Source organism: Branchiostoma lanceolatum, chromosome 17 (genome assembly GCF_035083965.1).
Source record: "Branchiostoma lanceolatum isolate klBraLanc5 chromosome 17, klBraLanc5.hap2, whole genome shotgun sequence".
NCBI lineage: Eukaryota > Metazoa > Chordata > Leptocardii > Amphioxiformes > Branchiostomatidae > Branchiostoma > Branchiostoma lanceolatum.
In genome coordinates this window covers 19,727,301-19,754,758 of record NC_089738.1, presented here as the reverse complement: position 1 = coordinate 19,754,758, position 27,458 = coordinate 19,727,301, and the positions used below count along the sequence as shown (strand labels likewise).

Here is a 27,458-nt window from a genome sequence, read left to right as displayed (position 1 = left end):
AAGCTTGTCTTTCAGGTCCAACCTGGCCGACACGTCACCGAACCTCTCCTGTTGGGGAAAGGAAATGACATCAGAGATACCGGAAATGACGTAAAACGCGACAGAAACGGTTTGCAGTGGAGCTTGTCTTTCAGGTCTAACCTGGCCGAAACGTCACCGAACCTCTTATGTGGGGAAAGGAAATGACATCAGAGATACCGGAAATGACGTAAGAGATGACAGAAACGGTTTGCAGTGGAGCTTGTCCTTCAGGTCCAACCTGGCCGACACGTCACCGAACCTCTCCTGTGGGGGAAAGGAAATGACGTTAGAGATGCCGGAAATGACGTAAAACGTGACAGAAACGGTTTGCAGTGGAGCTTGTCCTTCAGGTCCAACCTGGCCGAAACGTCACCGAACCTCTTATGTGGGGAAAGGAAATGACATCAGAGATACCGGAAATGACGTAAGACACGACAGAAACGGTTTGCTGTGAATCGGGTCATCAGGTCACCGTACCTCTCCTGAAGGGTCAAAGAAATGACGTCAGAGATACCGGAAATGACGTACGAAAGGTGACAGAAATGGTTTTCTGTGAGATTGGCCGCTGTCAAAGGACACTTGTTACCCATACTGACCATACCGTTTACCATGCAAAATATTTCATTGTGGTCACCTATTCATAACAATAACAAGGCACTCTTACTAGCTGTTCGACTATACCAAGCTGATATGGTCTCATGTTCAGTTCTCCGTTTACGGCATCAACAACATAACATTTACCAGCCGTACTTACCGTTTTGGCGTGCGGGTTTCTCCGGTAGAAGATCTCCTTGTAGCCGCCCATCCAGACCTCCGCCAGCCGCAGCGAGTTCACCAGAACCTCATTCTTCTTTGGGAACGAGTGCGGGGAACGAGGTCTGAACACGTGACCCACCCTGGAGCAGGGCATGATCTCCAGGTTCCCGCCACATTGCCAGATCTTGAGACGGGCAAGACAATACAACAAAGTTAGTAAAGCTTAACGGTTAACCTGCTTCGGTACCTGTGATCACCTCTACATAAGGACAATCTGGCCCATTTTTGGTGGTCCCTAAGATGTTTTTCCCGTGGTCTCCTGGACGCTCTTTGGTGGGACAACTCAGCAACAAGACGTGACGTCACAGAAATGACTCCTCTGCTAGCTAGTATGTCTAGAAGTTTCTGTGACGTCATGAAAGATTTAAGACATGAAGGGTCTAAGACGTGAAGGGTCTAAGACGTAAAGGGTCTAAGACGTAAAGGGTCTAAGATGTAAAGGATTTAAGTCGTGAAGGGTCTAAGACGTGAAGGGTCTAAGACGTGAAGGGTCTGAGACGTAACCCGAAGGACATCTCGAGGTTCTCTTTTCTTCACACAGCCCTTCAACAAGGCTGGAACTCAGACTTAAACAAATCTGCCTAAAGATTCAAGACGTGAAGGCTTTAAGACGTGAATGGTTCCAAGACGTACCCTGAAGGACATCTCGAGGTTCTCGCCTCCCCAGACGTCCATGCCGGCGTCGTACGTGCCGATGTGCTCGAAGTACCACTTGTCGATGGCGAACAGACCCCCCGCCATGGTCGGGGACCTGCAGGGGAGACAGTGTTTGCACTCATGTGACTGTGACGTAGATATTGTCAGCCTTGTTGAATGGATAAACCTGTACCTGACGCACATAGGGGTTATCTGCGCCAAGGAGGGTCTGTTTTCGTAATCATTTTTTGTATAATATGACGAATGTTAAACTTTGCACTAACATAAGTATTGTCTACCATTTCGGATGGCTAAACCCGAAAGTTGCGTAATTATGACATCATCATATACATGAAAATTCATACTGCAGTAGGCTTAACTCTTCATGTTTTAAACAACCATCATATAGTATCTGTGACAGCAAATGGACTCTGGTGACGTCCGATCACAAAATGGAATCAATCAAATCACGTGTATGAAAGTATTCCGACTGACGTCATCAGTCTGCGCTTTTATAATGGCGTCATCAAAGCATGCCAGCTGACGCCACCGGTCCGTGCGTAACGACGCCTTAAGACCATGCGGAACTGACGTCACCAGTCCGTGCGTACCTGACGGGGTCCACGGGAGACTTCCTCCTGCTGCGCTCGTAGTCCGGGATGAGGCCCCAGGTGAAGGTCAGCCGCCAGTCGAAGATGCCGCGCTGCACCTGGGGAGGTCAAGACGTTTTCGTAAGTCATATCTATCAATAAATTACTGTACATTAAATACATTTCGTTTGTCTGTGCCCCTTGTATTCTAAGATGTTTATCTATCAATTCTAACATGTATATAATCTGATATAGATATGGATATAGATATAAACAGACATACCTCCATGGTGTGTTGGTACTCGAACGTCTTCCAGTCCAGCACGTCAATCACCGGTGTAACGACATTGGACCGGTTTTCGGCAATCCGGGCCAGCAGTGGTTCCAGCCACTGGAAAAGAGAAGTATTAGACCGGCTTACGACTAGCCTAGGCAGAGATGTATGCCTGACTCGCAGTAGAAAAGCTACTTTAGCACTTGTATGTAGTGCCCATTGGCGCATAGGGAAGCAAGTTTCCTTGCCAGTTCAGTCGCAGAGTATATTCTACTGTTTAGTGAGGACAGACAGCGGTTGCTAGCCCTTCCCATTTAACGTGCTCGAAGCACCTCTTCGAACACGGGACCGACGGGTCCCTTCCGAAAGAATGTGCAGCCTCAACCGTTATCCTGACCCCAGGACTTGAACCGGGGTCTCCAAGTCACCAACTAATTGGAACCAGGAGCTCAACTGTGAGGCTCCTACCAGCTGAGCCACCAGGACATCCCACATTTAGCTCTTACAAATCCTTAAATACAAACAAAAACAAAAATAAGCAAACAAACCTGCTCGTGACATTCACAATGCGAGTCCAGGAAGGTGAGAACCTCTCCTTGCGCATGCGCAGCCCCCAGCAGCCTCGCTCTGATGAGCCCCTCCCTCCGAGTGGTCCGAACCAGCCGCACGAACCTGAGCTGCGACAGGTACATCTCTAAAGGCTCCTTCAGGTGATCTAGAAGAGGTAAGGACAGGTGTGAGATCCCTTTCACTTTCACACTTAATACAGGTACATCTCTAAAGGCTCCTTCAGGTGATCTAGAAGATGTAAGGACAGGTGTGAGATCACTTTCACTTTCACGTACACTTAACACAGGTACATCTCTAACGGCTCCTTCAGGTGATCTAGAATAGGTAAAGTCAGGTGTGATACCACTTTCACATCTAACACAGGTACATCTCTAACGGCTCCTTCAGGTGATCAGCAACAGGTGAGGATAGGTGTGAGGTCACTTTCACTTTCACACTTAACGCAGGTACATCTTTAAAGGCTCCTTCAGGTGATCTGCAACAGGTGAGGACAGGTGTGAGGTCACTTTCATTTTCACACTTAACACAGGTACATCTTTAAAGGCTCCTTCAGGTGATCTGCAACAGGTGAGGACAGGTGTGAGGTCACTTTCACTCTCACGTACACTTAACGCAGGTAAATCTCTAACGGCTCCCTCAGGTGATCTGTGCACGTGTGCACTGTGGCAGGTGTCACATATAACACATGGGTCTTTAAACACTCCTTTAAGATATCTGAAAGATAGAACAAGTATTAACTTCATCGGTGTACCATATGCGAGGCACCGTCCCAGAGGCGCTGCCAAAAATAAAGCCGTTTATCGAACAATCTCGACCTCGGGCTTCAGTCTGCTACGATTCCGCTAGGAGGCGTCCCTGCTTTTGTCAGCTCATCGCCACGACGACAATATTTACAATCGCTGCCGTTTAAAGAGCGGGAACGGGAATCGCGTTAGGTGGACCTCCGGCTTCAGTTTGCTACGATTCCGCCAGGTGGTGTCCCTGCCTCTTTCAGCTCGTCACCATGACGACAATATTTACAATCCCTGCCATTTGAATACAGAGCGGGAACGGGAATCGCTTCAGCAGTTCATCAAACAAGCTCGAGCTCCGGCTTCAGTTTGCTACGATTACGCCAGGTGGCGTCCCTGTCTCTCTCAGCTCGTCCCCATGACGACAATATTTACAATCGCTGCCGTTTAAAGAGCGGGAACGGGAATCGCTTCAGCCCGTTTGATGACACACGAATCCACTCACGTACGGCGTGATGATTGCTTTCCGGTACATTAAGCGGCTGTAAAACCCCTTTATGGGTTCGGCGCCGTAATAAGGCGACTTCGTGGGCGAGAAAATTGCAAATATTGAGCCGCCGGATCACAGCAAACAATCTTGACGTATGGGGGACAAACGCGAGGGATGGATTTTAGCTTGTTCCGTCGCAAATCGTTTATTTTTTCCGCCAATATTCAAACCACGGTGTGCGGTAGCCTATCATGTTTTTAACACAAGTGGCGAAACGAACAGAGAGAAAAAAGCGCCCCTGCAAATATAGCTATGCTACCAATTGCAAATATTGAGGCTCCGGATCACGCCAAACAATCTTGACCAGGGACGTATGGGGGACAAACGCGAGGGATTGACTGATTTAAGCTTGTTCTCTCTTAAAACCTTGTTGAATTTGACGAAGTACTATACTGTAAATCACTTTCATATAGCGGTAGGAAAATATAGCGGTTGGGGGAAATTGAGTAGGTAACAGCACTCCATTTTAACGGTGGGAACGAACATCACTGTCTCAAATATTAGTAATCACAGATTTGCTATGATGAAACTTTAGCTGTTGACCAGTGACCGTTAAATTAGCTAAAATTAAGTAACATTTAACAAATCAAGAATTTTACTACTTTTCAGGCTGAAAAATACAAGAAAAAATGGCCTAATAGGAAAAATATACACTTCTACTGGTGACTAACTCTGCTGGTAAATTACTGTATTCTTGCTACGTGCCCAGCTCTGTTAGTCTGTAATTGACCTCTTTCCGGGCTGAAACAAATTGCAGGAGTTAGTAGGGGAAATATTTCATCACAGGACGTGTTCAGATTTGTCTGCTGGATGCAGGTGGTTACTCCTAGCCCTCTAACTCCTCTGGCGAATTTCTATTATTTTGTCAGCAACCCACGGCGTCTGGAAGAGAATACAATGCTACTGTTTTTTCACCAACACAGAAGTCTTGTGAACACCAATGCGGGTAGTCTCTACGTATACCAGACTCCGTAGGTCGCTAGAAAAAATAGTATAAATTGGCCGAATAGACATATATAACATGCATGCTAAAGGAGTTCACTGGCCTTGCATTACACTATGCTAGCTTCTCTAGCATGTTATGCTAGCTTCTCTAGCATGTTGTATCTCTATTCGGCCAATTTCTACCATTTTCCAGCAACCTACGGAGTCTAGTAGGGACTACAATTCTACTTTTTTCACCAGGTTTTTGAAGACCTATGCGGGGGCGGGCGAAAAGGTGCCAGACGTTTGCCTGGTGCTGCCGAAAGCTGTCGGAAACGTCCCACGCAACCGCTTAAGGTGCGAGCATTAGAGTTTACTACGGCAAGCAGACGGCCTGCCTGATGTAAATCGTAACCTTTTGAAAATGGGGTGTTCGGGTCTTGCGCCAGTAGCGTGGCTTATCCTAGATGACATGGACGTAGGTTCTTACGCAAAGACAACGTGCCTACAAGACATGCCACGGCTTAGTAGTGAGCTGTTATTAGCATTAAAGTCAAATAAAGACCAAAAAGCCATTAGGGCGTGTGGCTCTTCTGAAACCGTGTATAAATCCTATGTTCCAAGTGAAGCCCTTGGTAAGAAGTGACATAAATCGAAGTTGAAAAATTCTGACCGTCTCTTAAGCGAATATAATCTTAGAATTTACAGACTCAGATCGTGGTTTCCACCGGATGAATCGCCGATTGCACTCTAGCAGAGATCCTGATCGCTGAAATCTTTGTTTGTCAGAGACTCCGATCACGATCTCAACGGTTAGACTCAACGGTTAGACTAAACGATTCTGTCAGATCGACGTACTCTTTATGCTTAAGGGTCACATTTCCAAGCCGGGGCCGGCCGGGCAGTCTTTGGGAACGAAAACTATGATATAAAAGACAAAACGTACCCCAAATTCTTTAATAGCATAGCTTCTGCGAATCTATGGACATACACTTTGATTTTTCGTTTCCACGAAGAGCCCGACCGGGCCCCGGTTAGGAAATGTGATCCTGACACACCATACTAATTTTGAATCTTTTGTTTTTGAATATGATCATGTGTTCCGTCACAATGTTGTTCATGTGTGCCGATATGTAAATTTCAAACAGACCTGGCAATTCAGCGTTAAGACTACAACAAGGCTGCTTCAGAGAAAAAACAAACAAAATATTCCATCCCGAATTATCATGGCGGACGCCAAAACAACGTCACGACCACGTGACCACACGCAATAAGGTTAAAGGTGAACTCACCCAGCTCGCTGAAGTCGTCCACCAGGACCACCTCCTCAAGGAGCCTGGCCGGAGACGTCTCCAAGACGCTGTGCACGGTTCTCAGGAGGGTGGACCACGCCTCATTATGGAAGGTGATGATGACACTGGTGGTGGGAAGGTCATGGGGGTACCTGATCTCTTTGCACCTGAAGGAGGGGAAAGTGAAAGTTAGATACCGTCTTAAAGGAGAAAAAAGTGAAAGTAAGATAATGTCTTAAAGGAGAAAAAAGTGAAAGTTAACGCCTTGAAGGAGGGAAAAGTGAAAGTTAGATAACGTCTTAAAGGAGGGAAAAGTGAAAGTTAAAGTGGTGGGAAGGTCATTGGGATACCTGATCTCTTTGCATCTGAAGGAGGGAAAAGTGAAAGTTAACGTCTTGAAGGAGGGAAAAGTGAAAGTTAAAGTTGGCCCTGCACAGAACATGATGGTGGCTACGGCTGCGCCCATCTCCGATTCGAAGCCCTTGGGCCATACAACTTTTGCAAATGAATACAGCAAGGGGCTAGTCGACTTGTACTCTTTCCCCAGGTACTGTGTTAAGCAATAGTGTGAGAAGGTGAGAAGACTGTGTTAAGCAGAGAAAGCGGTATGTACCACGTCTTAGAAAGTATTTGGTATTACTCGGACTCCTGACCTGAATATATTGCCTGGCGATTGATGTGAAAAAACAAAACCTTTTTGCCACATCAGTTAGGTGGAACGCCTAATTACTGCACTTATTCGGAGCGGCTAGATTATAAGATCTGAAACTTGGTACGTTTTATCGCTAAGACTGTTTGATATACTGCTATAATTAAGGCACGCTTTGTAGTCGTCAATCTTTTACCAAATAAAATAGGCAATAAGCCTTTACTGCACACAATAACCGGCGTGTTATTACAGGCGTTTAAAGACCTCGTTCTGCACCGTGATCAGCATCAATTTCGCCTCGTCTGAAGTCTACGCAGTCGGTAACCCGGTAACCCGGTAAACCGCCTCATGACGTAACACACCAGGTTTGTACTGAACAGTACAGGCTGCATATCAGGACAGATTTATATGATCCACTCACACCGGGAAGGATCCCTACTCTTTTCGAGCAATTTGGTTCATTACGGTGCTCAAGGTGTGACATGGGACCTCCATTTAACGCCCTAACCGAGGGACGTCCCTAACCGAAGCTAGGTACTCATTTTCACCCGAATGAAGTGAGAAAAAAAGCGTCCCAAGGATACGTCAACGTGGCATTTCAGTGGATTCAAACTCAGGGCCTCTGGATTCAGGGCCAAACTCGGGACCTCTGGGTTCTGGGCCAAACACCCTGCCATTACGCCACCGCGACGCCGAAAATTGACGTCCATTATAATTTCCTTACCTGTTCTAGCCCCCCGCGTACTCAAGTAATTATCGATATTACAGAATCCCGCTGTGAGGATTCATTTTTCATAATGTCAGACTGTCGCAAGCAATTGCCGGTGGGGTGGGGGGTGCTGGGTGAGCGTAAGAGGATTGGGCCAGATAAACTTTATTCTATGGACGGCATCAAAGTGCTGTAGATCTTGAAATGTTAGCTGAGTTTTTATTTTCGCCAATTTTATTAATGCCAATTCGCGATGTATTACTACTGTACTACGGAATTCTTTGAACTGTGATGATAAAACATCGAAAAAAGTCCTTTCTATTTCTATCACGAAATTAACTCCCGCGAAAATAACTAAAAAGCAGCAGTTTTTCGAACAGATTTGTCAAAATATGTAATTTGAAAGTTGACAAGTCGCAATAAGCTCTTCATAAACTGTCGCAAAACAACAGAACGTGTCGTAATTGTGAAGAAATTGACGAAGAACGAGTCCATAAAATTTGTTTTCTCAAGTTTTAAGCAAGAACTATGAATGATATCAAGCAACTTTTACCTTCGTATCTTATTACTTGGATGCCTAACCTTCATCGATGTATGCATAAAATCTATTTTCCCAAGAGGACGCCGTGCAAGACATTAAAATTCTGCGGCCTCTCCGTGCATTTATCACGAAATTGTCGCGGGGAATGAGTGGTTAATGCCGCGGCGACATTCATTCCGCGCGGCGGGGTAATCAGGGTCTGCCGTCAATCTCACCAGGGGACTCGCACGTCGCTGATTAGGGAGCCGTAATGGCGGAGGGACCGGTTTGAAGTGATTAGGAGCGATGTTGATGAGAACAAATAAGGCATTATCACAAGGTGAGAGAAGACAGGGGACAATTTACGTGTATACGGGACTGGATGTGCAAGGGGGGGGTGTGTGTAATTATTTGAGGCTTTTTAAGGGGGGCCACGTGCAAATTTGAGGGAGCCGCGTGCAATTTTGAGAGGGCGCGTGCAAATTTGAGGGGGGCCGTGTGCAAATTTGAGGGGGCCGTGTGCAAGTTTGAGGGGGCCGTGTGCAAGTTTGAGGGAGTCGTGTGCAATTTTGAGGGGGGGGGTGTGTGCAAGTTTTGAGGGGGTCGTGTGCAACCTATAACTAGGAACGTCAAGCAGAAATGTTCGATCTAAATATCACTAAATATCACTAAATATCACTGATTAGGGAGCCGTAATGGCGGAGGGACCGGTTTGATGTGATTAGGAGCGATGTTTATGAGAACAAATAGGGCATTATTACAAGGTGACAGAAGACAGGGAGACAAGTTACGAGTATACGGGACTGGATGTGCAATGGGGTGGGGGGGTTATTATTTGAGGCTTTTTAAGGGGGGCCACGTGCAATTTTGAGGGAGCCGCGTGCAATTTTGAGGGGGGCCGTGTGCAAATTTGAGGGAGCCGCGTGCAATTTTGAGGGGGGCCGTGTGCAATTTTGAGGGGGGCCGTGTGCAAATTTGAGGGAGCCGCGTGCAATTTTGAGGGGGGCCGTGTGCAATTTTGAGGGGGTCGTGTGCAATTTTGAGGGGGGTTGTGTGCAAGTTTTGAGGGCGGGGGCGTGTGCAACCTATAACCAGGAACGTCAAGCAGAAATGTTCGATCTAAATATCACTAAATATCACTAAATATCACTGATTAGTGAGCCGTAATGGCGGAGGGACCGGTTTGATGTGATTAGGAGCGATGTTTATGAGAACAAATAGGACATTATTACAAGGTGAGAGAAGACAAGTTACGGGACTGGATCTGAAATGAGAGGGCCGTGTGCAAATTTGAGGGGGGCCGCGTGCAACTTTGAGGGGCCGTGTGTAAAATATACGATTCTTGTGAACGTCAAGTAGAAGCTTTTCACCCCGTCTGGCTTCCGTTAGGATAGGGACTCGGGCGTTTTTCGGTAGCGTTTGTGATTTTGTGAGTGGCCATATGATGTTTTGTTGCGGGCAGGTCTGGTCCTATCAAAGAAATGGCTAGTTTCTGAGCCCTTGGCGGCTTCGAAATACTGCACCTTTCTTGGGGGGGGGGGGGGGGGGATAAAACATAAATGCGATAAAACATTTTTGATGATGTCTATAACGACTGTGTAGCGCTGATAGTGACCTTTTGATAAGTCGCCGGGCAAGGACCGTTTACACGGTGCATTGCTGACTGTCGAACTGAAAGGGAGTGATTCCATTTTTAGATAACAAGCCAAAATCAATCCGAAGGTCAATGTCATCCATCCATTCATTCATTCACTCAATCTAAAGGTTATTTCTGAAGGTGATGAATGTCTTGACCTTTCATTGGCGTTGCTATGGTGATGACCTTCAGTGCGGACGCCTTGGCCTGTGACGCACCCGAGGTCGATTTTCACCAAGCTAGGAGAAACAGGATGATCCACTTTTGGCTTTTACCTAATGTTTCATAATGAGTAATAAACGGTTCTCCAACTCCAAAGAATGGTACAATTTTCGACTGAAACACTCATCAGCTGTCTGACCCAAGCGCTGTGGACAGGCGCTTTTTGTGCAGATGTGACGTCACTGTTAGGTCAAATTTTGTCAGAAGTTGGTATCGCCCCCCGTCATGAACGAAGACGCGACGTCACGCAGGTGATACAGTCCGGCAAACAGCCCAAATTAAACAACTGTTTTACCATTTTTTGTTTTCAACTTTAAATGTATTTTTATGCTCATTATTACCTTGTATACACTAGACTGACCGACACTCACAGCAGTAGTGGTGAGAGCTGCCTAGCCTGACCCAGTGCACTGACTTGTTTTCATTGTCAATAAATACAAATAAATACCAGCAGAACTGTCATGTATACTGTAGAGACCACTTCACTTTTTCTAGACCTTAGAACGTTCTGGGCTGAACTTTTTACCCAAGACTGAACTTCTGATACACGCCTATCCTAAGTGGAGAGAACAAGTCCTTGTGATATGAACTGACAGCAGCTCCTACTTGTCCCACCACGTCGCGCTACAGACGTTACACAGGCCGCTACAAGTGCTGTTCGCTTGTACAACTTGACGGGAAGAAAAAATACAATAGGATAAAAGTCAACAACGTACAACTCGCAACGTGTTGCTTTCATGTGTTCTTTTCTCTCTCTACACACACATCCTCAGCAGCCATACGTTTTCATTGATGTTGGCTGAAGCATCATGGTCATTCAACTAGACGTCCCTAGACGGGGGGCGTCACAGGCTGCCTGACACATTTGAGTGAGGGAGAGATAGAGAGGGAAGAGCGAAAAAGGGAGGGAGAGAGAGAGGGGAGAGAGGAGAGGTATGAGAGATGGAGGGAGGAGAGAGAGAGAGAAGCAAAGGAAGGAGAGAGCAAAACAGAAAACGGTTGTACTTACTCAGCATGCCTCGCCTCGTGCAGTCTCCTGTGCAGGGAGATCTTGCTGCTGGCGTACTCATTAAACGCGTGCTGCTTGTAGCCTGCGTCTTCCAGCTTCTTCTCCTCCTCCGTGAGTGTTAACGAAACTCCCTTTCCGTACTCCCCATGAGCGCCGGGTTCCGGAGGGGGGCGACGAACTTTGGGCCGGAAATACGGATCTCCGTTTTCCGCAACTACGTCACCGATATTGTTCGTGTCGAAGTCGTCCAGGGGAGGTCTCCTGGCGACGTTTCTAGTCCTTTTGTGTACGCGGTTCTGTGCGATGAGGTACAGGAAACACAGGAGCGAGACCGCGGCGCCCAGCTGGAGCAGCACCGAGCGTCGCCTCAGGATCGGCATGGTGACGTCACCTCACCAGCCTGCGGGCGGCAACATCAAAGGTTAGTTAGAGTCACGTGAGCATGACGTCATCTAACGTCTGCCATGTCGGTGGATTAAAGGTACGTTTTGCCAACATAATGTGAGAAAAATATTTTGTTTCAACACTACCTTGCTTGCTATTTGCCAGCGCATTTAGCATGACCGGACACCATGTTGGATCCGTCTATCACACCAAGATGGCAGTAGCCATTCAAATCACTAAAAATCACATGACGTTAGATGCACACTTTTCCGTCCTCTGATGTAGGATGTAGTTAGAACGCCTGGAACACTGGCAATTCTTAATTATCAACAAGGTTCAATCAAATAATCAAAATGTAGTTGGGCAGACCTGGTTGTACGACCCTCACAGTCCCCCTGGCTACCCCTAACGGATCAAAACGAATAAGCGAACACCCCCCCTCCTGTCCTTCCAACTACCGGAGTTATTTTTACGTCGTTTTTGGACAGACAAGGACGACGTGGCATTACAGTCAAGTTCAGTTTTTCATAACTTATTTCAACAGTGCCACGTACAGTGAACAATTTACCCGTTTCTACACCTGGGTGGAGTGAGGAAAGTCGTGTAAAGTGCCTTTCCCAAGGGCACAACATCGGTAGCGTCAGGGGATTTGAACCGGAGTTTGTTTTGATCTTGTTCTTTTGCAAACAGCGGCCGCCAGGAAAGGGTGTTTGAAGGTCAGCCGTAAATTAATCTAAAGGTCAGCAGGTCGCTAATGATGTCCCCCGACAGCGGGGTGACGTTTATTTACCGGTTCCCATGGTTACGGTTTCCTGGAGACTAAACGCGTGGTCGTCAGAGGCATCAAAACTCGGCTGTCGGAAAATCGACGTTTCGTCCACCCAAAACATAGATTTCCCCCCCCCCCCCCAGATACTCGATAAACTTAGTTATACGTTAGTATCAATAGACCAACTTGCTGGAGATGTTGGGGTGAGGCCTGAAGAACTAGACCAACTAATGGCGGACCGTGACGCCTGGAGGGAGAGAGCAGCCTTAGTCCGGGCAAGCCGCCCGATATGATGATGATGATGATCACTGGACTGCGGCACGTTGGCGATCTTTCTGCGTTACTTGCTAAATTGGATGTGTGTTACCCGTGACGTAAGAATGGGAATATGTTTGAAAATGCAAAATGTACAAGTATGACTAATAAGACAACAAAACACAAACCGTGAAAAGATACGCCAAAAATAGTTCCTTAAGCAACTGGATAAAATTTGGAAATAGTCATGACGGACTGACAATCTGACTGTTTCACAATTTTATCCAGTTGCTTGAGTAACTATTTTTGGCGTATCTTTTTACCTGGATGTCTAACCTTCGTACGTTTGTGAAGGTTAGACATCCAGGTAAACAATATATAAAGAGAATTCGAACTCTACAACAGGATAAGAATTCGGAGATTTATTTCCGGACGTTTCGAGTGACATCCATCACTCTTCTTCAGCGTCACTAAAATTAACTAGCAGAACTAACCTTCATCATCGTGAAAAGATTATTTTCACTCGATGAAGCTAAGCACTCTGTGAAATCGCTCGGTTGCAGCGAGCTCGTTGATATACGGAGGTCCAGTGAGATACACGCTTAGCTTAACGCACTCCACACCCGTGAAATTGTAAGATTTGCGGCACATCGCTGTGTGTGTGTGTTGTTTTCAAATGATGAAATTCAATTAAGACGTACGGACGTTACCAATAGCAACACTTTCGTCAAATGTATCAAATTAGCGACAAAGGAAATTCGCCTTATCAAAGTCAGCATTTTCCTTTCAAAAAAGTTACCTCAAAATTGGATTGAGACTCGCCTCAGGCAAGCGGAGGCCACACGAAAAACATCTACATCAAAGACGTCAAAATGTTACCTCCAGAAATTACTCCTTCTGTCCTGACAGAAGTCTTGATACGAAAGCTTTTCTAATTCTTTTTTTTTTTTTACAGATTTCTATAAAATGTATTATACATGTCATCGAAGGTATTAAAAGATGAACGCTGGATATCTTCTTCATCTTGTAACCTTCTAAGTAAAGCCCTTTAAGGACATCTGATAAGACATCTTGAGATTGGGATTAGATGGACCTCCTCTAGGGAAGGATTTCAAAGCACGACACTCTGAACTACCAATGATTAATATCTCTTCTCCACTTCAGCCGTCAGCGTCTGTTTCAGAAGAGAAATCCTCGGAAATCCTACCTTTAATTTCACTGATGTGACTGATGAAGACGTCTTCTTCAAAGGTTTAAGATAAAAGTCAATATTTCGTCTTAAAACAACACAAATTGATAGCTCTTCCTTCCAGACATCTGATAAGAAATCGTAGGTATAAAAAAACTAGTCTGTAAACGCAAACTCCCGCTGTCCGGGATTTTTGTGCTGACTGGTTACGGCTGCTATAAGCGCGATTTAATCCGGCTATAAAAAACTAGCAAACAATCAATGATATGTAAACCTCAATGAAAAGCGGCCTGCGTGCCGATTTGAGCTTATCATGAATAAACAAATGTTAAAAAGAAACCTTCTTTAAGAAATTTTGATTCAGTGTCTTGAAATCCACCTGTTGTGCTATGTTTACCAAATTGCAATATTGTCTTCATCAACGGTATCGAAAGAGTAGCACTAAGTATTTTCTATGCAAGAACTGATTCCTTTAAGAATGTTTGCTAGGAATCATTTAAGGTTTACTTGATGTAAGAAGACGTTGTTTGGAGCGTACGGTAAGAATCTTGAGACGTACCAGTGGCAAGAAGACGCTACTGAGTGCGTTAAGAATCTTGAGCCTTACCTGTGGTAAGAAGACGTTCCTGAGTGCTTTAAGAATCTTGAGCCTTACCTGTGGTATAAAGAAGACGCTATGTAGACTGTTCGACTGGAATCTTGGGACTCACCTGTGGTAATAAGACGCTGCTGAATGCGTTAAGAATCTTGAGACGTACCAGTGGTAAGAAGACGCTGTGTAGACTGTTCGATAAGAATCTTGAGCCTTACCTGTGGTAAGAAGACGTTCCTGAGTGCTTTAAGAATCTTGAGCCTTACCTGTGGTATAAAGAAGACGCTATGTAGACTGTTCGACTGGAATCTTGGGACTCACCTGTGGTAAGAAGACGCTGCTGAATGCGTTAAGAATCTTGAGACGTACCAGTGGTAAGAAGACGCTGTGTAGACTGTTCGATAAGAATCTTGAGACTCACCTGTGGTAAGAAGACGCTGTGTGGAGATCAGCGGCAGTAGTTGTGGTGACGTCACGGATGGAACTCCGCGAAGAGGCCTGCCGCATCCTTCACTTCAAACACTGCACGTTCCCACGTACTTCCGCTCTTCTCGTTCCCACGCACTTCCGCACTTTACCGGTTACCGCTGGAACAATAACAATTTATCAGTATATTACCTCCGCTTATTGAGCCCCTAAGAGATAGAATTATAATGAAACCGCCTCAAGTTACAAGCCCGCCCTGTCGTGAGCAACCACCTGTTCGCAGCAACCAGTTTTAGGTTTAAACATCCAATATGGCGGATAACACCTAGGTTATAGTCAGATGAGTGCAAACATGATCCTGACAACGTCATATCATACAACAACAAAAGAGTAGTTGCAGATGAAAACAGAACTCTCTCGGTGCAGGTAAACCCTCTATACGTCAGGCACACAAGTTTAACCATACAACATGGCGGACAACATTTACGTCATATGCAAAGTCACGTGATCGCAAACACACAATTTCGTCATACCAAACCATAACAAACGAGCGATCGCCAATGAAAACAGACTTCCCTCGGCACTGTAACCCCAATGTGCACCAGGTACACAGGTTTAACTACCCCCAGTTCATTTGGGGTCTCCATTCGAAGACACACACCCTAAAGTCTAACGACCGTCTCTTCCAAAAGATACTTCTTACCAGGAAAATGACTGATATTGTCAGAAAGAGAGAACAGACCGTCCTTGTCATAGGTTAGCCTCCACCAGGCCTTCCTACGGGCGTATGGATCATAGAATTCAGCAGAAAAAGCCAATAGAATCAGTCCACAGCGAAGATCACATTTCGCCTTCCAATGAAACCCTGGCAAATATTCTCCCTATACTTTAGCCGGCGTAGTTAGTCTGGTAGAGACTAGCCATAGATAACCCCGCTTTACACCGTGCCCGACCCCAGCCCCAGTCGGTAATTTATCCTTTCATCCGCGCTCCCCTCCAGGTAATGTATCCCTCTATCCTCGTTCCTTGCCAGACTGAGCGGGGAGAATAAACGCATCGATTTTCGCGTTTAGCAAAGCGGATCTCAATTTGTCAGGCTTATCTATTGTTCTTGTGGGACGCCGTTTGCGCAAAATCGACCGTTCTTCATCCAGCGTTCGCTACAAGCAGCCTTGTTGCTGTGCAATTTGCGTTTTGCTTTCACGTAAATGAAACGGTAGTAAATTCGCTTCGTATTGCTATTATATATATCTAAAAAGACGTATATATATACATGCATATCTATCTATCTATCTATCTATCAATGTTATCTCTTTCTCTCTACCTATCTAAATGGATAATATGAATACATATAAACGTACAGATATACACATGTGCGTCGGTATGTTTACATATACAGAAATACAGTATACTCAAAATAAAGTATAATCGTAGCACACACCGGTATGGAATATGCCTCATTGCACCCCATCCATGCCCCATCTCTACTGAACCGTCCCTTACCACCTTCACCCTCTCCACATCCCTAACGAACCGTCCTCATGTACACATCCGTTCTCTCCGCTGTTTATTGTTGCCGCCGGCGTTTTGATAACGGAAACTGTTTTACGAGCAAATTACAGCGATACACCTCATCGCCTCGCACGGGCCATAACCATCCAGTTACCATGGCAACGGAGCACGTAGAGACGGTATCATCTGAGGCGGGTGTTGGTGTGACTCGTAATCTCCAAGCAGATCTAATGGTTGCTAGAAGACCGTATCCAACTTGCAGCGGAAGCTTGTGTGCTTGTTGCCATACAAGCTTCCTCTGCCAGTTAGATACGGTCTTCTAGCAACCATTAGATTGCTAGGAGATTAGTGACTCGGACGTTGACTAAGAGTACTCTCCAAGCATAAGTTAGGCTCCGGCTAGTTTTGGACGTTTAAGGGCGTTTTTGTTGAGCTTTCTTTTTTGTCACTTTCTATAGAAAGCCCGACAAAGACGCCTAAAACGCGTCCAAAGACTAGCTGGAGCCTAACCTCTGCTTGGAGAGTAGAATAAAAGCGTTTTAGATGTCAGCGCCAGGAGGTGAGAAATGTGTCGTCGGTGTTGAGGCGCGAAAGGTCGCGACATGCATGTCTGGACCCTCACCTGCTGAACATAGCTCAGGCAGGTGTCGCCCGTGTAAAGGATGCACTAAATCTGTTTTACACACACGCCGGTTTTTAGTCGACTTGGAGTCGACTCATGACTCCAGGTAGAATAGTGTTTTTTTTTATGTGACACTAATGGAGATCTTAATAAAACAAACAGACTGTGCAGGGAGAACCCTAGGCCACTCAAGTAGCGTTTTAGTAGGAAAACTCCACTAAGGATTAGACTCAGTCTCACGGCTTTGCGCCTGTTTTTGCCACATTTTATGGTACATCTTTAATTCTTGTAGGACACCTTTTTAACTCCCCGTCTGCTCATATATTAACCTTCTCCTTGCTGTCTAACCCCATAACCAATAATGGTGCCAAACTTGGTGCTAAACGGCTACCTTAGCAGGCTGCAGGTTAAACCTTACGACGCCGTTTAACGCAAGGGGCAATCAAACTACAGTTAACTGACGTCATAAAATCAGCATCATCATCACCATCGCATCGGCGTCCGTCCGTCTGATAGATACTATCTGCCCATCATCATCACGACATCACCATATGTTTCTGTCTGATACCATCTACTACATACACGTAAACGGCTGTATACCTTAATTTTACAAACGATGGTGAGCTTACAGCATACGCACCAATGACGCAAGAGTACAAGCCTTTGAAAACCTTTACTGTGTCACGTCCTCTTCCTTAAGTTTCAAGAACAAAAATAAAAAGATTTATTCTATTCATTCTTATTCCGTTTTCTATCTGACCAGAAGTTGTGCCAATTTCTTCTCTCTAGTTTTAGTTTCAAGTACGAAAATAAAAAGATTCATTCATTCTTGTTCCGTTTTCCATCTGACAAGAAACGTTATCTCTTCCAAGTGTTCAAAGCTCACCCATTTGGTCAATCTTTATGTCCAGAACTATCATTTCTATGCAGATTTCGGCAGAGGCGATAGCGGGATAGATCCGTATCATGGCTATTGAAGCGCGAAAGGTCCCGGCAGGAATGGGTAAAGCTTACGGCTCATTACCCTTTATCCGACAGTACCCTTTATCCGACACCGCTGGCTAACACTGAGGCCAAGCTAATGCCACTCTGTGCCTGACATTTAAACCGTTTTGATTTCTTTAAAAAGGGCAAAGGTGGTCCCATAGCCCTTTTGAGACCGTAGGGGCAGTGGGTTGTTATCCACTGTGTCTAGAGCACGGTGCTGGAAGGTGGAGCCCAACCCTTTTCTTACTTCCATCGCCTTTTAACTCCACAATCGAAGTCAGGGGCCCGGTTTTGTGAAGTGAGGAAAGTCGTGTAAAGTGATTTTCCAAAGGGCACAACACCGGTGGTGTGTCAGGGGATTCGAACCCGGGACCCCTGGGTTCTGGGTCAAGCACCCTAACCACTACTCCAACACGACGCCCACTTTCTCTCATCAGTTGGCTAAACTAAAATTAAAAAAAAAGTCCCTTTCACAAGGAAACGCGACAGCAGACACACCCTGGGGATAGTTGCGATTTTGTGATTCAACAGTGATAAAGTTTATTGCAAATTTGTGCCCGGCGGCTGATTGCGAATGAACAACAGTTGATAATAGTGTGTGGGCATAGGGTGATGTGAGACAGACCATGTGAGACAGACCATGAAGATCAAACTACGTTTATTGTCTGTAATAATGTTCTATATATACATTAATGGTGTAGAGTTTTATATATATATTTTTTCTAGTCTTCCCAAATTTCAAGTACAAAAAACCAACTTTGTTTTATTTCCTAAACTACTAGCTTGTCAAATCTTCTAGATATGTTTTAAATAGAGGCACCCTTTCTAGTCTGTTAAACGTACTCTCCAATCAGAGGAGTGGGTCCAGCTGTTCTTAGACGTGTTTTTAGGCGTTTTTGTCGGGCTTTCTACTTTGTCCCGTTTTCTTTATGTCACTAACGTGAGTTGAAAGAAAACGGGACAAAATAGGAAGCCCGACAAAAACGCTTAAACACGTCAAAACCAAACCGGACCCAGTCCTCTGCTTGGAAAGTGCGTTTAAGGCACACTCCGCAACCCTAGGCGGTATCGGCCCCTCAGGTGAATGTTGGGCGGGCCGAAATACGCGCGATTTAACCAGGCTTTCCTGTATTTTCGCTTCAGATATGGGTTTACAGAGGACGTTATCCGTAGGTCTAAGACCGTGCAGCCTAAGCTTATAGAATATTACGGCATGTGGGACAAACCATGAAGAGTAAGCTACGTTCCTGGTCCATAATAAGGTTCGATATATACATCACTGATGTGGAGTTATATATATATTTATCGACATTGTTTCAGCCTTCTACTGATGTGAAGTCCAGGAAACAAACTTTGAATGTTACATCTCCTAAACTTGTCAAATGTTCCAGAGCTTTTTGAAATATCGGCGCCCTTCCTTTCTTATAGAGGACCCCTCACGAGTATTCTCGCTTCAGGTATGGGTTTACAGAAGACGTTATCCGTAGGTTTAAGATCGTGCAGCCTAAGCTTGTAAAATGACGGCTAACTCTGTTGATGGTGCGGCTCCCTCACGGCGCTAACCCGTGCAGATTAGGGTATCTGCAGGTAAATCTTAGGAGGGCAAATCGTTACGTTTGCTGACTGCAAGTTGCTCGCCTTGGTGCGTTAGTTTTATTGTTCCTGCGTTTTTACATTCTGTAACACACAGACATACACACACACACACAAACACACACACACACGGACATATATACAGACACACATGTACACACAAACATACAAACACACACACACACACACACACGTACACGCACACACGTACACGCACACAGAGACAGACACACACACATATATACACACGTTCAACTCTTTCCTCGTGATCATTTTCACACCTTGATTTGACGTTTTACAAGTATGGCTATTTTGAAATTATGGCACCTTTAGAAGTCAGTTGCCCTCAAATACCCGTATAAACATTAATCGATCGATCAATTTATCAATGCTTAGCTGTCCCGTTTCCCTCAGAAGTTACCCTCCCAGCGTGAAACGTTACGCAGTCAGAAAGCGTCACGATTTTTCCTCCCCTCATCTGCCTGGATGCTTCTCGAGGCCTCCCTCCATATCCACGCTCCCATCTACCCGTGTCGGCGGGCCTCACATCCGGCCGGCCGGGATAAAGCCCCGCTTAGAGGGCAATTTTGCGCGCGTTACTCGATACCATCTGTAACTGTGAGCGCGCAGACTGAGTCGGCAACTGCAGACGTAGAGTGGAACTCTTTGCCACCAAGTACTTGAGGAGCATCATGACTGGATACTAGATTTAAACAACGCTTGCAGTTAGTTGTGCAAAGGTTAGGTGTGACAGGTCGGTCAGTGTAATATAATCAGAATCGAACCAGTTTAGCTCACTGATGAGCTACTCTTCCACTGATCGTGACAGAGAAGACGCTATGTACAGTATGTACAGGTTCATTGTATCTAAAAGATTCCCCTTGTTCTTTTCAACAAGCACAATGAACAGTGGACTACAGTTTAACGCCCCGTCCTAAGGACTGTAACCCTCTCTAATAGCGTGCATGTCGGGTGAGCGACACAGCCGGGATCGAACCTACGACTTTTGGGTTCAGATGCAGGATCGCTAACCACTAGACTACGCACGCTAAAGAATCAATGTCAACTTTGTCCGTCACAAAATAGCTTTTAGAGTGCTACAGCCTTCGCTTCCCACATCTGCTTGGAGATTCCCGTCCGACCAATAGGAGCCGCCCCAGCTGGCCGGGTGAAAACAACAGCTTGACGTGAGTGAAAGGAAAATATTTCGACGTCGAGATCAAACAAACAAAAACGTTTAGCTCCACGCCTTATAGCAAATCCTCTTGTAGAAAATAGAATAATCTCATCACCCTTCCAGAAGGAAACCCAAAACTCTGTTTCCATTCTTTCACATCGATTTTACTAATCTCCGAGCAGATGTAAGGTGCGTCTCAGAGTTCCTGTGGGATCGTGGACGTCTTTGTAGCTATCGACCTGCTAGTCGCGCATGCGCGTGTCCCACTGTAGCAGTTCAAGTCACACTGTGTTCACAAACACGCAAATTAACATCCGTTACAAGGTCCACTCAAACTTGGTCTCGACAACCACTTACAGGACTGAGGGGAAATGGTCGGTGACTGGAAGTTTCTGGGCGGCGTTTGATTTTTTTGGGAGACCGGATTCTTGATTTTCAACATATCGGGGCCAAGTGCTGTTCTTTTGCTGGGGAAATCGTATCTGCTGCGGGCGGTGTGTTAAAGATTGCGAATCAGTTGCCACCACCAGCCCCCCCCCCCCCCCCCCCATCCTGAAAATAAACGCACAGAAAGCCGTTACTAGCTACACTCAGACTTAATCTCAACAACGCCTTACATGGCTGAGGAAAATAGTTGGCAACTGGGGGTGGTTTCTACTAGCCTCCTTTGCAGGCTTTCTGGGGGCGTATTTTTGGGGGAGCGCTGATTCGTGATTTTAAACATATCGTTCTTTTGCTGGGGAAATCGTATCTGCTGCGGGCGGTGTGTTAAAGATTGCGAATCAGTTGCCACCCCCAGAATCCACCATCCCCCACCACCCGCACCCCCACCCCACCCAATCCCGAAAATAAACGCCAGCGACGCACTGAAAGCCTGCAAAAGACGAGGCTAGTTTCTTTAGACACAGTGGGGGGGGGGGATTACCTGTATACAATTGGACGGCGCTATTTCATGTTCCCAAAATAGCAAGATATTCATTGTAACTGCAAGGGCCCTGAACCCTTCCTCAAAAGTAGGAGACAAAAAAAGTGCCAGCATCACGACTGACAGAATGGCAATCTCGCGGTGCCGTACGTAACGTTCTTACTAAAAACGTTATCAGTGCACGGCAGGCTGCTGTTACCTACACACACTGTAAGACACGGACCTTCCGAATCAGTAGAAGTAGCTCTTTGCGCGTTATTTGCGGCATATTTTTTTGTTACATCTAAGAAGGACTGTCTAGCCTCATATTTCATCCGCCGTCTCCACATAACGTTATCGGTGAACGTCAGACTGTTAGTACAAACTCCTACATCAAGCTTAAGCTTTTCTCATCTTCAGGCGGAAGCAGTTTCGGGTTCAGGTAATAAGATACGCCAAAAATAGTTACTCAAGCAACTGGATACAATTTTGAAAAATTTTAACAATTTTATCCAGTTGCTTGAGTAACTTTGGCGCAGTTTCGGGTTAGTGCTTTACGTGTGTATTTGCGGCATTTTTTACATCTTTCTAGAGATCCATGTTCGTTTTTTGCAGCTCTTCGCCTCTACAGAACGCTATCGGTGCACGCCAGACTGTCGTAAGCTACACCAACTTTAAGATAATGACCTTTCCGAATCATCAGAGGTAACTTTTTGCGCGTGATTTGCGGCATGCTGTACATCTTAGAAGGACTGTCTAGCCTCATATTTCATCCGCCGTCTCCACATAACGTTATCGGTGCACTTCAGACTGTGTGTACAAATCTTAGGTCCCACATCAAGCTTAAAACACGGAGCTTTTCTAATCTTCAAACAGAAGCAGTTTCGGGTTAACGCTTAACGTGTGTTTTTGCAGCATTTTGCACATCTTTCTAGCGTTCCACGTTCGTTTTGTTTAGGCCCCCATTCCATTAGACGGCGATCGCTCTGCGACCTCGCTACGAACTAAATTGGATCAACGTAACACTTGGCTTCATAGTTGTAATATCGTGCCAAATGTAAAAGTAGGAATGGGAATATTCTGAAATCTTGACCCTCTAAAACGCTATGCCCTTAATTTCGAGTGCGAAATTTTGATGGAAGACTAAGTAAAATTACCAAGGGTTTCATGAAAGACAGCAAAATACATAAAGATCAAAACGTTTGGTTTTTATCTATGAAATTCGTTGAGCGATTATCGAATTTCAGGTCGCAGCTAGATCGCCGCTCTCGTGGAATTGGGGAGGGGGGTTTATTAGCTCCCCGCCTCCACATGACGTTATCGGCGCACGTCAGACTGTGTACAAACTCCTACATCAAGCTTAAGCTTTTCTCATCTTCATTTGCGGAATTTTGTACATCTTTCTAGAGATCCATGTTCGTTTCTTGCAGCTCTTCGCCTGTCTAGTAGAATGGGGGGAGGGGGTGGTGGTGTTAACTCCCCGCCTCCTCAGAACGTTATCGGCGCACGTCAGACTGTGTACAAACTCGCCCATCAACACCCGGACGTTCCCGCCACGTCACAAGGCTGAACCCACTCTCCGCGAGAAAAGGCAAATATTTGCGTAGCTTTTCGGATGTCAGCTCTCCGCGGTAGCCTGGAAACACAGGCTCCGGGCCTCGGGTAGAATATGTTGCCGTTTTCATTCATTATCCCCGCCAAAGAGGCTTAGTTTTCGATTCGATTGGGTTGTGCTTTGTGTGTTATAAGTAATTTGCTTGCTTGTTGTTTGTTTTTCCTTGTTTGTTGAATAAAGTAAAACTGGGGAAGATTCTAGTATCAATAGATGGTGTCCGTATGCGGATCGTTTGGAGCCTAAACAAGAAGTTTAGTTATTCATCTTCTCGTGATTTATTTCGTCTTCTAAAGTAACACACCACCTTTTATTATTCGCACGCGCGCAGCAGTTTTGGGGTTCCCAGAGGATGTCATCCATATACTTAGTCAAATCAACATGGCCTACCTTGAATGCATTGCCACATTGTCCCTATCTTTGTCTAAGTACAAATAAGAAGTTCTAAAGAAAATGTGACAGGACGGATACGGCGATATCAACGCCGCCTTAGAAGCCCGGCAATGAGGCTACCAGAGTTACATTACGGATGTGATGAAAGTTGTGTTGTGCGCCCCCTCAGAAGCCTTGTCACGAGACTGCCAGAGTTACATTACGGATGTGGTGAAAGTTGTGTTGTACGCGCACTCAGAAGGCTGATATCTAGACTATAGGATTTACATTACGGATGTGGTGAAAGTTGTGTCGTACTTAAGCACACACCTTAGTGAGGGGCCGGCTGAAGTGGACACGGCGGTTACCGCACTCGCGCTGAGAGGCTCGGCGGACCACTTATAATCGGTCGTACAAGGCCCCTTTTCTAGTCTCTACCAGACTAACTAAGCCGGCTGTAGGGAGAATATTTGCCAGGGTTTCACTTGCAGGCTCCGTTAGTCTGTGATTAGTGGACATCAAAGATCATATGCGGGCGAAATGTGATCTTCATCGTGGACTGATTCTCTTGGCTAATTATTCCGTTGTCTGCCGAATTCTACGATCCGTACGGCCGTAGGAGGGCCTGGTGGAGGCTACCCCTTTTTCCATTAGATGGCGATCGATGAGCGACCGTACAGCGACCAAAATTGAATTCATGCTACCCTTGATTTTACAATTAGAATATGATGCAAGCTGTAGAAGTATGACTTAAAATACTAGCCTCTACCAGGCTCCGCGGGATGGCTGGAAAAAGAGTAGAAATTTGCCTAATAGAGTGAATAGTGTGCCAAGGGAGTTAGCTACGGAGAGAGGGTCCAATGAAATGGAACCTTACTGTATAGCGGACCTACCCAGTATAGCGGAGTACCTCGGCTGATTTCTACTATTTTCCCTACGATAGGACGAAGCCTGGTAGAGGCTATTAAAATACAACAAAACACACGAAACGTTCTTTATCTATGAAATTTGTTGAGCGATCTGTGAAATCTTTGGTCTCTCGGCGGTTACAGCCACATGTGCCTAGTCTCTACCAGACTAACTACGCCGGCTCTAGGGAGAATGATTTTCCAGGGGTGTTAGTCTGCCATAGTGTAGAGTTAAAGATATTAGTCCGTTGCTAATTTGTTATCTACAGATGGTTAAACTCCTATAGAAAATTATTCAAGTCGAACCATTTGACCCAAATTTACAAGTTTTCCAGCAACCCAAAAGTCTGCTCGAGGCTATCACTGCGCTACGTTGTAATATATTACCATTTTTGTGAACACAGCCGTCGGTTGGTAACACAGAACTTGGCCGTGCACAAGCTAGTAAACTGACTCTTATAGTCTCTGTTATACCAACCCGATAAAACTACATGTATAATTATCCTGATCAACATGTAGCACGCAGCATGTACAAATATCTGTAGACTTTGTACTTAACTGTGTACCGTTTAGCTTTGACCATGGGTTTACATGTTTATTTAGTTAATACATTTTAACGTCAGTAAAACCATAATAAGCACAAAAGTCACATAGCCTTTGCAGTTTCTATAAAACTTCTCGACTTCAATCCAGCAATGAAGACCATGGCGTAAAAGAACCCTCTTTGAATAGTCATGCATTTTCTACTCTGTTGAATACAAAACCCCGCCCACCCCATTCTCTGTGTTTATGTTTGCATTGCTTAATCACCATTCAACCATTACAAATCAATTCCCCAACGACTGTTCTTGGCTCCTCAGCTCTTGTATAATAAGAACAAGGACATAACAGAAGATCTATACAATGTTCTCTACAAGAACAGAAATTCTTCCTGTGAGACCTAGCCTTCATCAAGCTTTTCTACAGGGGTACGGATCGTAAAATGCGACAAATGGGGGATAATTAGCCAGGAGAGTCAGTCCTCGGAATGGTATTAAACATTTCTCCCACCAATGAAACCCTATGGTGCTCAAACTCCCCTGTCAAAATTTCTCTCCCTATAGCCGCTGTAGTTAGCCTGGTAGAGAGGCTAGGTGAGCTCGCTCAGCTGTGCCATGTGCTATTTACACAAACCAGACCAACGGCAATCTACATAACAATGTCACCACGATAAACAGGTAAACATAACCCACTCGGTGGGGAGGGGGGTGGGCAAAAACGCAGAAACGACGTGGCCACCAGAACATCAACTACAGATACATACAAAGCAATCAACAGTGTCTATACTGGCCACTCATAAAGGGAATAGTCATATTAGACAGGTGGTCACTGTTGACAGGATCCCTAATGCTCATGTCAATGTGAAAAATAATCTACAAGGAAACACCAAAAAGTGTTCATATTTTCCAGGTGATCCTTACGCAGAGGTGGGCACTAGATAGTACAGGTTGAACTGTACACACACACACACATAGCGTGCCTTGTGAGCTCGGTACCTAAAGGCAAGGCATTAATATTTGACGAGGCTGCTTATTGTCAAAGCTACAGTAAGAACTCCCCCTCCCCCAACCCAACACACACAAACAGTGCCGCCATATATAACACCTGACCCATACTTTACGTAGACAGGAAATTAACACTATGACGTTGCCTCCAGCGAACGTAAACAACAACAACAACAACATATTCTACAGGTAAGGTAAACACTCACACAGTCTACACTATCTACACACCTGTGTTAAACCTCACCTGTACCGGTGACTCACCTGAACGTTAACTCAGGTGCAGTGAAAACTGACACGTTACAACTTTCTCCCCCAAACACACACGTATCACCTTCGCGACGCTTTCCCGTCTCTTACGCGGAGAGGGAGCGTCGCCAGGTGTGCTATTCTCACCTGAGGACAGGTGTGTCGACGTGTACGTGAGGCGGGCGGTACGTCAGGTGAGAGGAGGGAGCGTCAGGTCGCGGCGGCGGCCATGTCTGTGAGCGTGCTGGTGGTGGGACGGGTTGTACGTACGGGAGGGTCAACCAGCCAACTATTCAAACAATTCCTCAAACACGCCTCGCGCACGCCGAGTCTCGCGAGACTCCGCGAGACTAACCACCCATTGTTGTTATCGTTTGTTGTTTTAAATGAATGAATGAATTGCACAAAGGAGGTCTATTTTTAGCCTACTTGATTGTACGTACATATCCACTGGGTTAAGCACAGGTCACAACAAAGGAATAGTTTATAAATACATGCATACATTGTCAACTTTCTACAAGAATCACAATCTTGATACATACAAATGTACACAAATACAAAATTATGTGAATTCGACTTTTCCTTGTTTCAAAGAACACTTGCAGCTATTTTTCACTGATTACGAAGTCCTCTTTATTAACTGTACAGGAATCGGAGACCCTTCCATAAAAAACGAGGGCACCTGTGAGGTCCAGTAAGATTGTAATATAGACAACCCCCAGCCTCCGGGCACTGACTAGAAATGGCCAAAAATATCACAATGATACATGATAATATCGAACATAATCTTCCGTTATTTAGACTGAAAAGGCCGGAAATTATGTGTTCAATATAAAAAGATATTTCAGCGTTACATGCTGTCCCCTTCCCCCTAAAGCTATAGTATATAGAACTGGGGGAGGTACTTTGACATGCATTTTATTGACAGCCTAAGCTATACAAATTGCAGCGCCTCTAGGAAGAATGAATCTCAGTAAGAAGGTATACACTAGAGATTAAAGGCTTTCTCCTAGAAGGGCAGGGTATTCCTTAAAGACGATCGCAGCTTTCTCAGATGTGACCCTCCCGTCAGTTTTATCGTATCGATTACGTCAATCAACAGGACTAAATGGGCTCCTTAGATTAGCCTCCTTCGCAGACTTCTTGGGACGCCGGCGTTTATTATCAACTACCCATGCACTGAAAAAAAATTAAGCATCTGCAAACTCGTCTACACA

The 27,458-nt window shown here is 45.4% G+C and overlaps 1 protein-coding gene across 5 annotated transcripts in view; it reads right to left on the bottom strand.

The window, feature by feature from the left end:
* LOC136423550 (polypeptide N-acetylgalactosaminyltransferase 12-like) overlaps positions 1-27,458 on the bottom strand; it is a 39,822-nt gene that overhangs the window by 3,986 nt on the left and 8,378 nt on the right. The window contains exons 1-9 of one of the 5 annotated variants that reach the window (XM_066411761.1): positions 26,389-26,550; positions 14,760-14,925; positions 11,150-11,549; positions 6,405-6,571; positions 2,886-3,052; positions 2,347-2,454; positions 2,085-2,182; positions 1,471-1,588; positions 776-961 (exon numbers count right to left, since the gene is read on the bottom strand). In XM_066411761.1, the coding sequence (XP_066267858.1) occupies positions 776-961; positions 1,471-1,588; positions 2,085-2,182; positions 2,347-2,454; positions 2,886-3,052; positions 6,405-6,571; positions 11,150-11,529 (1,224 nt within the window). In that variant the 5' untranslated portion in view covers positions 11,530-11,549; positions 14,760-14,925; positions 26,389-26,550. The other 4 variants (XM_066411762.1, XM_066411763.1, XM_066411765.1 and 1 more) reach the window with 4 other exon arrangements.